Consider the following 11,552-nt stretch of genomic DNA (forward strand, 5'->3'; position numbering starts at 1 on the left):
GTTTATTTTCATATGTTACCAGTATTATTCATTTTTTTAATATGACAACACAATTCTTCGGATCACCGGAAGCCCGCATACGTTCCCGAATGTCTGCTATTGACATGAGCATGGTGATGATCTTCTCGTCGTCTTGCCGTTGATACAACATCTCACCTTCGAAATCCACAAGGCCATATTTACGTGCTCGGATCAACATGCCCACTAACTGAAACACAGTTCATCGTACTTTCCGCATAGATTCAACCTAAAAGGGCCAAATAGTCAAGAAAACTTATTGGAGCAAAAAATAGCTCTGTACGAAATCCTTCCTTGTTACAATTATTGTTTTTACATTGTCCCCTAAGTTCCCAAGCTCACTGTGGGAAAAATCCTTGTTGTTGATCCGTTTAGCGCAATTCATTTTACTTTTTCGAATGGAGTTAACAATGGGGATTTTCGACCACTGATTTGTTGGTTTGTCTTACCGAGGCGGAAACGAATCAGGTGAAATCTGATAACGTCACCCGGATCTGCACAGGAATGGTGGTTACGATGTGTGCATAAATATGTACGGATTAGCTTGAAACATCGAGAAACCAGATCAAAAATCGATATGTACGCAAAAAGGTATGAGAACCTTCCTGAACTACGAATAGAATTCCTCTGATGAACACTTACAGCATTCTTGCTTATTAAAAACACTTCGAGATCGAGCAGCTACCTGATATCAAACTTTTCAGGAAAACGAATAAATATTGTTCGATCAAGGCGAGCAAAAAATCTTTTGTCTTTTAAAGGTCTCAGATCTGAGCGATGACAGCAGTTTGAAAATGAATCAAGGTCTTCATTCGTTCATGGTTGCACGCATCAAGGATTTCAGCCAGAAAACACGGAGCTTTCTCTTCATGTTCATGCTCATTCTAAAGAAAAAAATGCTTCTCAACACCACCAGTTGTGTGCGACTGTTAGATCAGCAGCACCAAACTCATCCGGAAGCCAACAGAATGCTGCAAGTTGTAAGCTGTAATTCGCTTTAATTTTATTTTCGTGGACAACAGTTTCTGACGTTAACCAATCGGCTTGGGATGCACCAAAGCGTTCACTTCAACGCAAAATCGTTTGAGATTTACGAACGTTTTGGCCCTACAACAACTTGCGGACCACTGAATTCCGTTAACAGAGGAAATATTTGGTGCTAGCGTTTGGTTCTTTAGACATTTCTCATAAAATTGAGAAGACCGGGAGCAGGTGCTGCTCAGTTGTTAAAAGGTTCCGCTACGACTGCAAGACTAGTGGTTCGAAACCGCCCTAGTGCCAACAAAGCATTTCATTCCAACCTGGTCGATAAATAGCTACCAGAATTATCTGAGAGGATAAAAACACTGAAAAACACATCGCTCACCATCGCAAGTCATTGTATAAGCTAGACCAAGGTTCGTAAACCTCAAAAGATTCTAAAATGATTTCTGACTCGTAGCCGCATCCCCACAAGGATTGATCAACGCTGTGCACTGCTCTCCTTTATCCTTTACTCAAAAGAACCTTACGCAGGAAAATCTGGTTTTGCACGATTTTTGTGCATTTTAAGCACCATTCTTCAGAATAGATTATTTAGAAGAATTTCTGACGTTTTAAGAGGCTAGTTTCCAGGGATGGATTGCCCTACCTGAAGCTATACCGCACCTTAACTAGCATTTTATCCACAAAGCAAGAGCATCGATGCATCATTTTAAAAATAAACTGTTGTCAGCTAACCATAGTTGAGTGATGAATCAATGAGGAATCAATCCAGCAGGTGTTCCTTTCTTTCGTGAAAAGCCCCCATGCCTAATGTTATGACAGGATTCAGGAACCTGTCAGGAAGGCTGAACGTTCTCAGAAACTTGCACGAAAAAAAAATCGGATTGAATCCTCCTAGTTCTTTTATCAAAAGTGTAAATTAAAAGTCTCCGGCATATCGATCCAATTGGGATGTGCCCAAGCGTCTGACTACAATTCGGAATCCTTACGATTTCTATGAGCGGGGCCCAGTCGATGCGTCAGTGTTTTATCCTCTCAGGCACAGGTTTAGTACCACCTTATTGACCTCAAAGGGATGAAAGCCTAGGTTGACACCAAGGCGGTTTCGACCTATGAGGCGTCCAGTCACAGCCGGACCTCTTACCGACTGCGCTACACATTTCCAAGTTTGTATAGTAGTCCTCCTTTTTAGCTGGACACATTCCGAAGGTTGTACATCTGTACGCAACGAAAAGCAGAAGTTGGAAGCGAGAAAATGTAGAGACAACACAAAAAGGATTGTGTCAGCCTTATGCGTTGCCTTTCTGAACGGGACAGACAGTAATACTCTGCCCCTCTGCACTCTTCAATCGATGGGATCGTAATCGATAGCGCGATACCGCTGCCCATAACGAAATACGATTATGCAACCATCAATACTGAGGACTATGTACAGTCAAGCAAAATCAAAGAAAAAAGGGGAAGAACTGTTTTTGAAAAAACACAAGAAAAAGTCTCAAGGAGTAATTGGAACCATCACCCAATCGATTATCGTTCGACGACACATCAGACTGACACAATTCGACTGTGTCAGTATGTACATACAATATTATAGAGTATGGCAACTTTTCAATCGATTAAGGACACAGTTCTTAAATTTCCAATGTAGTTTCATGAAGTCAATGAAAGGGAAATAAACTAAAGTGCTCACCTTATCCGAATAAAAAGAATATACATAGAATAGTTTGCCGAATTTAATCCATTTATTAGGCTCTTCTCCTTCTGCATTTTCGTTGATGGTTTCGCAAAGAAACAGAATCTCTCGACACACATGGACACCTGCCTAGAAAAAAAAACGCTGAAAAAAATTACTGAAATGGTTTTAAGTGAGCAAAGTCCCATCACACCACTCAGCAAGCTTCACTTAACGCAATGCAAAACTTTTTTTTAAATGAAACCCGCATTTAAAAAGTGCTTTCCGGAACAGTTTATTGAAAAAGCCGATGCCAATAATAATGTTTGTTTTTTTAGCGAGAGATTATTTGTAAATATTTGTTGCAGGTATATTTTTTCTCACTAATTTAATTTTGAGTACAAATTGTTTCCCTTTTACTTTTTCTGGATATCAATTAGTGTTCAACAAACTACAAAGGATGCCATGAAGCACATGTTATTTATGTCTATTTTTATGATCCCTGAAATATTCCCCGAAATCTGTCAGATGATGCGCGTGGATCAACAGGAATGTCGCAGCTGTTACGTGCGCAATTCTTGCGTGACTGCCAACATCTCAATGTTAATGTTTTGCACACCTCGCTATCAAATTACCTGAATATTTTCTTTCCGGAAAAATAAGGTATTTCTAGGATAAAAGAAACAACAATCTCGTTAAAAACAGGCAAAATAAATAAAATAGAGGATAAAATTGAAAAATTGGTCGTTTCGCCTCTACCTACACGATCCAGTTTAGCCTTCCTCAAGGCTCCTCAGTAGGGAAGGATGGCTAATCCTAACAGAACAAAGTGTAAACAAAATCAAACAAATAAAACAATATAAAAACAAACAAAGTATGTAAATAAAACCAATTAGTGAAAGTGAAAGATGCTTGTGGAAATGTGCATGTCACGAGCAACAAAAGTAAGTAATTTCACCGATGCTCAAGTGCTACCAATGCTGTTCGAATACAGGAAGAAGAGCATTCCATAATAAAGAGAAGAGCGAGAAAATCGCAGAAAAAAACAGTGCTCGAAAAGGCTATTTTTCATCTTCATTTTCCCTCACTTCGTTATTATACGAATTTTTTCTTTTTGAAAATTGGGAGCTTGGAAAAATATCTTGCGTTACTCAGTACTTTTTTCTTCCCCCAAAACTAAAATTTGGAAAAAAAAAACTTCTCCTGAATCTAAAATATAATCTCTTATCTCTTTCTGCAACCCTCTTCCATCTTTCTCGTAGGCTTTCTACTCCCCGACCCTTTTTTAAAATTCATTTCAAAAAACACACCGCAGTTTTTTTTCCTTGTTCATGCATTCTGCAGATATTTTTTTCGGGACACTATAATGAATCAGCGGCAGGATCAAAATAATTAATTGATCCCATTTTACTTGTTTTTTCTTCTGAATTAGCCGGAAGATCTATTAAGGATTAAGGGAACTCGACGCTGCGCTTCAAAATTCACTCACCCTTATTCCGCGTGCCTCGGTTTTGCTGCCCGGAGGTGGTCGCCCATAGTCTGCCGCGTTCTTATCAAAATGTTGTACGCCATATGTTTCCGAGTATGGGTTCCTGAACGACTGAACTGACTTTTGTGGTTTTAATTTGAATGCTTCTGCTAAGGTCATGTGGAAGACAGTGTTTTTTGTGGAAAAGAGAAACAACAGCTGCCACCAATCAGCATAAATTACCGTAGAATCTGTTTCTTTCTATTTCAACAGAGAATAATCAAAAATTAGTACTTAAAGACATCACTCCACAAATCTGAGGTGACACGGATTTCAGATGGAGTATTCGTATACGGGATGGGAGACTATGGAGAGGGGGGAGGGGAGGGGGGTGATTCCGACCATTTCTTTCTAATTGCCGTAAAAACGGCCCGGAAGATACGTTCGTTCCGAGCGTTCCGGCGCACTATTTTCTACGAGACGAGTCCGATTGGAGCGCGCCAGCCTTGCGCGCGCGCCGTTTTTTACGGGAATTAGAAAGAAATGGAATCACACCCCTCTCCATAATCTACTACGAGTACTCCACATGAAATCCGCACCATCTCAGGTTCCTGGGGTGATGCCTTTAACACAGAGATAAGGATAGGGTTGTGGTACAGAACTTGGTTTAACTCATAGATTCTACAATTCGTTTACAACAAGTTGTTTGAACTCAGAGAACACTTTTTTGCCGCCATGATGAAGTCGTAGCAGACAGCTGAGAGATTTGCGGAGATGAGGCAAAGGTGAACGGAAATGCACGTAGTCGTCTGAGAAAAATTATGGGACCGTAAGCTCGAGTTAAGGCGAAAAAGCGATCAGGAATGATCATAAGTGCATGCAGTGAACCTGTTCCCATAAAAAGAAACTCGGAAGAAATTCCTGTATTTCGTTGACAGGTGGCGAGAAATATTTTTTATAGTTAAAAAATCCGAAAAAGCAACATAAAAGCATTTGTCAGTAGAGTTTCTTTTCAGCAACTTAGGAAAAAAATGAAATCCTAGCGTAAGAACTTCCAGAAAAATTGTTCTTTTAGCGTGATTACGTGATAAGTGCAACCGTTGAAGGCAACCACTTATTGATGTCTCTGTTCACATCCATTCAATGTCCTTGTCAGGTGAAAAAAAAACAAAAACATTTTGAAAGGTTGACTTCAAGGAAAATAAACATCATTATAACAAAGATGAGAAGCAATACAAGTATTTCAGAATCTTGTGCTCTAAAAGCGAGAAGATTTTGCAGTTTTCAAAATTATTAAGTTGAAAAAAAGCTGTAGTAATCACACCAAAATCCCCACAACTGTGAGATTTCAATAAACCGGTCTCTTTATTCCTTCTCCTATGAACGTTTTCCGCTCTTTCAAATATGTGTTGAAATACAAAAACAATTAAATCACACCACAATTTTTTTTTTGCAATAAAAGCATTCATAGAAATTTTTCTAGACCACCTATCTTGTGCTTTTCGAAATGATCTCGCCACCGTAATACCTCTGGGTGCACTCTTTTGGAAAGGAGTTTTTCAGGAGCAACCAAGAAAAGGGAAAAAAGTGAAAATCATTTTATGAAAAATGATAAGAACCAGCTACAATTAACTAAAATTTGTTGATGGGATAATATGGAATAGTCATACTCTTCAGGTAGTTTTTATGGTTCGTTCGGCTGACATCCATGCCATTTAGTCCTAATATGGAGCATTCACGTCCAAATGAATAGTGCTCAGTAATAGATGACATGTGGTTAAAAGTAACTTTTTAATAGCTATTAATAAAATTGTGTTATTTATTTTTTTATTAATGACTCTTATTAAAACGTTCTGAAATAACTGCTTAGTGGGTTCCCGACAAGATAATTGCAATTGAAGATCTACAAGTTAGCAAACGCAAACAATCGTAGTTTAAAAAACGGTGTGCACTCCACACAAATCCAGAAAATGTGGCAGAACGAAAATCAGTCAATAACGCTTTTTTTCAACAGATACTCGCGAATAGTGGTTCACTTAACAAAAAATGGCCCAAATATCCCAAATAGTAGATACAAAAAAGGATCCATTTAGTTTTTCATTGCAGTTAATTACAAAACATGACTCGCAGGCAACAATAGAAAAAACGCAATCTCAAGTAAATTTATACCTCAAAATACTGCAAATATCAGAGCAAACTCACTTTTTTAGGGTTTCCTCGTTCTTAGCCGCGACGGCGTTAAAGCGACGTATCGTATCACGCGCCGACATACAACAGAAAGTAATTGCGATAGCAGAAAATTATTTACTAGCACGGGTAAACGAAGAAAATTGTTCGGTTATTCTGGTACGGAGTAACAACGGAGCTGGACCGAACAATTGTCTGGATGGAGTCGTCCGCCCTGAGGGGCAGGGCATCGATTGAGCATCATGATCGCACAAAACGATGCTGTAAAGTCTCGGCACGAAGGTTTTCGAGGCGGAAAAAACTTGACGTCAATCGCTGCTAACTACCGAGCATAACAACGAAGCACCGAGTCCAATAATTTCAGATCATAGCACAAAAATTTCCAGAAATTCAACCTCGTTTGAACTGGTCCGTGTGTTTGGAAGTTTTTCATCGGACTACGTCTTGTGCCATATGTTATTGTCGCAACCTCCGATGACATTTTTCCTCGTGAACCTAAAATCCAGAAAATTCCACTCGTTCATTGTGCTATTTTTGTTTGAAAACTCTTGACAGAACATACATTGACGCTGTTATCAGTCTGTGTAGAATACAACAAAAACTGAATGTTTCCGGAACATCAAAAGATTATGGGTCTTTCAGAAAACACTCAGCTGACAATTTGCTGGTGATCAGAGAAGAAACTCGAACGGAAAACGCTTTCGCTGAGATATCGAGAATACTTTGGTAGAAGAAGCGCTTCGATGTGATGTTTACCCAGAGTAAAGGAAACCTGTTCAGCGTACGTCCAAAGTTACAGGGATTTGGGAAGTACATACTTCAACATTTTTGAGAAAATGAGACAGATTTATAATGCGGAATGCAAAAAAAGAAAATGAACGTTCTTTTCAAAAAAGAAAATGGACGTTCTTTTAAGTCTTGGGAAACAAGATCCTCCAATGAACGCTGGACGCAAAATCCTCCTACACATTTAAATTTTAATGGACGTTAACAATTACTCACACGAAACAGTCACTAAGTGAAAATATTGATAGAAAAAAACTCGACCATTCCGATAAAAAAAACAGAGCTGAAACAAACCTATTCTTATCCGTAGCAAAAAATCTCAATATTTCGATTTTTGTGAAAAAAACAGATAGGAAACGGACCTATTTTGACCCGTATATTTGTAAAACAAGAAATAATCACCGCCATAGTAGATGCTCTGAAAGGTTTTTGCTCAAAAGAGAAAAATAATTATTTATCCGAAACTGAAAAAAAGATGACCATTACGATATTTCATTTCGGATTATTTCAAAATGAAACTGTCTTTTTTTCCTTCTCTTCTTTCTTCTTTTTTTTCTTTCTTTTTTATACTCCTTCTTGGTGTTTCAGCACTATTTTTCAACCTCAACTTTATTTAAAGGCAGATCATAAAATAAATAGAAAAAAAATAAATAACAAATAAAATAAATAATAAAATAAAATATATGGTCATAAAATTTACATTGCAGCAATCTCTTCATGAATACATGGGAATAGGGGTGTACATGACGGGTATGAGTGCGAACACACTCAATTCTCCCTAGTAACCCAGGAAAAGAAATGTGGAACAGTTTTATGTGGTCCCGTCTCCTCAACGATGCAACTTATTACGCGATGGAACGCGTGAAACTGCCAATTGTGCACAATCGAAAACGAGTTGCTGGTCGCCATTGTCTTACTAGCCGTAATAAGTAGCATCGTTGAGTAGACGGATCTCTGTGAATAAAAACAGGATAATAACTTTTTACTTTCATATGACGTATCCCTTTCTTATTTGTTTTTATTTTATTACGCTTGCCAGTATGCTGTTTCACCTTGAATTCTTCTGGATTATTAGGGCGAGTTGAGCGTAATCACAATCGTGAAATACACCGCTATTCCTAATGTATTCGTTGAGAGACCCCAAATTCTTCAGATTCCTGTTAGGAATGCGATTACTCGCATGCTTTAGAGCGCTCAGTTTTTCAGTTGTCCAAAATTCTGCTCAGTTCCCCTTTGGGAAACACAATGGATGACACACTAGTTCAATCTGTGAAAAGAATGGTCACGACGAAATTTCTCAGAACTTTCTCAGGTCTTTAAGATTTTTCGTTCACAGAGAACTACTCAATTCATTCACTTGTTGTTGTCGAAAAGTTGTCATATATTACTTTTAAATCTGTTTCTTCATAATCGTGTAAGTTAAACGTTTATTTTTTCCGGCATTCTGAAGTTCAGGCCATACTTGGGCTAACTTACAGCCGATTTTTTTTCTGCTGAACGTTATTTCATTGACATTAAAACTCCTCTTCCCGTATGATCGCTCTCCTCTAGACGAGAAAAGAACAACAATGCTTTTTGAACTTTTGCAATCATTCGGTTCAGCGTTCGTTACGACGTAGGCGGCGGATTTGCTGTTGATGCCAATTCGACATTCCATTGCAACGACGCGTTAATGTGATTCGCAGATGATACTTACGAGGATTCATATGAAAGAAAACAAATCTCTTACGTCAAAGAGGTAATGCAAGGCTTACGTGAGAAGAGAGATGAAAAAACTTTCAAAAGACAACAAGAAAAAACCGGGATTCTCATCTGACCACATGCGTCTGTTGTTAAAAGAAGGAAAAGCCAACAGTTATTCTACGAAAAATATAGGTAATAAAAAGTGAAATTCCTGGAGATATATCTCGTATTGACTAGAAGATTGAACTACAAATTGAGATAACTCAACACTCCAACTATCAGTGAAAATCTTTTCTTTTTCGCTAACACAAAACACCATTCACTACTTATCTGAAGAATTAAAGGCAGAATATTACGAAATTGAGGATGTTGAAGTGTCTGTGGGTCAGTATATAGAGTTCGAGCCATAGATTACGAGTGTGGGCGTGAACACGCTTAATTCCCCCTAGTCGTCCTGAAACATGGCGTGGGAACGGCTTTGGTTCCTAAGAGGTACGTTAGAAAGCGCCTCTCTTGCTTACGCGCCGCGCCCACCAGCGAGCGGTCAAAATCAATGAAATCACCTCAGGAACCTATTGAAGTAAAACCAATGAATAGCCTGCTGAGAAAACCGCAGCGTGTACAACTATAGGGTGTTCAACGTACTTGGTATGAAGTAACACGTCGTTCCTCACGAAGACCAAGGGAAATTGAGCGTGGGAACACTCATACTCGTAATCTACTCCACGAAACTTATATCTCCTCAGAGAGACCCTAGCATAGCCAATTTCGTGATATGCTGATTTTAATAATATCTGCACGATGAGGCTGTATGTTATGAAAAGAATATAGATTGATATTCTCCGCACACAGAAGAGTAAAAACATGAATTACGGTAATTATGAAAACCTGAGGTCCTTAATCACAAAAGACGTCAGAACGCGAAGTGACAGATAAAAGTCCCTCGGCATTGTATCATATAAATGCAAGATCGAGAGAAGAGTCTGGACACGCCTGCCCACCTCTCAATTTTTGAACATTTCTTTCTGTTTGTGCTGTTGGCTGTGACTGAAAAACAGTGTTCGGAGAAAATCTGAAGTGTTTTCTACTATTTCAACATTGCTCACATGTAGGCATGCATTTATGTGAAGCAGTAACACTTGTCGCAAAGACAGACAGACAAAGATCAAAGGGCCTCGAACTCTATCAGGGAAACGAAGACCGCTGCTCAGCACTCGCTTCGCTATTCGTTTTCGTGAAGCATAATAGGGTTTTGTTTGTGTAGCCTCGAACTATGCTCAGCCTTTTGATGCTTTCCGAAAATCAGGGCGAACTGAGCGTAATCGCGCTCATACTCGCTACTTACACCGATAATCCTATACTTTTGTGGACTTTCCCGTGAGCAGCCGACGTGCCGGTGCAGTGATGAGGCTTAGAATGTTAAAGGCATCACCCCACGAATCTGAGGTGGTACGGCTTTCAGGTGGATTATTCGTATACGGAATAGTAGATTATGGACAGGAGGGAGATTCCGTCCATTTCTTGCTAATTGCCGTAAAAAACGGCCCGGAAGATGCAGCGCCGCACAAGACTGGCGCGCTCCAATCGAACCCCTTGTACAAAATGGTGCGCCAAAACCAATGAACCCGTATCTTCCGGGCCGTTTTTTACGGCAATTAGGAAGAAATGGACGGAATCACCCCCCTCTCCGTAGTCTCCCATCCTGTATACGAATACTCCACCTGAAATCTGCACCACCTCAGATTCGTAGGGTGATGCCTTTAAGTGAAGCATCAGCAGCTTAGGGATAATAAATGTAGAGGTAGAGCTTGGATAGAGTATGGAGTAGTTGACCCAGGATTGTAGTAAGTGATGAGACGTGAGGGACGTGAGTAACTGATGAGGACGCAGTCGCAAGAAGCGAGATTGCGCTGGGTCATAATCTGAGGATACGAAGTACTGACCGATGACCAACATAGCATCTGTCTACGTATACGTCGTGGTGTTTAAAGTTTCTAGCAAATTCACGAGAGGCTTGGTGGGCACTACAGCGGATTCGAACCTCCGATCGATCGTGCAGGAAGCGGAACCTCTGACCGCAACGTCGTGGTGTAGTCAGGTCAAAACGACCCGAAGCGCGGTACAGCTGCGTAGGCGCTGGAAACGGCGTGGTGGAGGCAGCGGTTGAAATCGGTGTGGGACCATCACGAACTGTAGCGATGGGTGGTGCAGGCAAGAGTTCCATCACCATCACAACTGCTACGCTCCTCTGCCCCGCTTCGAACGCAGCCGCTTAGGTCACTGCGCCATGCTTCATGTCATTCTGATCTGACAATAGGTTTATTTTCTGTTTGTAGTCGTGTGTTTTGTGATAGCGGATATTTGCAATACATTCCATAAAAACTTATAGTCCCACTTGATCGTTTTGGATTAGTCCTAGTTTTCGTTGGTTTATGGTAGAATGTTTATAGACTATGAGCAGAATTGCGCTTGTTAGCAGTTTTACTTTCCTTCTGTCCTTTCTTGGTGTTTTTTTGGTCTTGGCTTTCGTTTGTGATGCCTACAGGCAGTGTATTACGATTCTGACAAAGTGCGGAATCCACAGCGAAGACGTAGAGTTGGGCTAGTAGCTTGCGGAATCCAGCGTGGTTCCGCTCATCTTTCTCTAATCGTCGTAAAGAACGGCGTTTGACATCTCTTACTCCCTACGAGGTACGTCAAAACATCCCTCTATGTACACGTTCCGGCCTTTTCCGCAGCCTGTTAATTTGTATC

The 11,552-nt window shown here is 40.0% G+C and overlaps 1 protein-coding gene across 2 annotated transcripts; it reads right to left on the reverse strand.

The window, feature by feature from the left end:
• Positions 1–28: 28 nt before the first annotated feature.
• On the reverse strand, positions 29–6,810 carry RB195_009525 (uncharacterized protein; the record flags this gene model as incomplete). Of its 2 annotated transcripts, none has more annotated exons than XM_064190110.1 (4): positions 29–208; positions 2,693–2,824; positions 4,164–4,266; positions 6,725–6,810. In XM_064190110.1, the coding sequence occupies 4 exons, from the start codon at positions 6,808–6,810 to the stop codon at positions 29–31; spliced, it is 501 nt and encodes a 166-aa protein (XP_064047693.1). The 2 variants fall into 2 exon arrangements, with proteins under 2 accessions (XP_064047693.1, XP_013305572.1); XM_013450118.2 differs by lacking the exon at positions 6,725–6,810 and adding an exon at positions 6,345–6,412.
• Between the last annotated feature and the right edge of the window lie 4,742 nt (positions 6,811–11,552).

This window comes from Necator americanus, chromosome III (genome assembly GCF_031761385.1).
Source record: "Necator americanus strain Aroian chromosome III, whole genome shotgun sequence".
In the NCBI taxonomy this organism is placed as follows: Eukaryota; Metazoa; Nematoda; class Chromadorea; order Rhabditida; family Ancylostomatidae; genus Necator; species Necator americanus.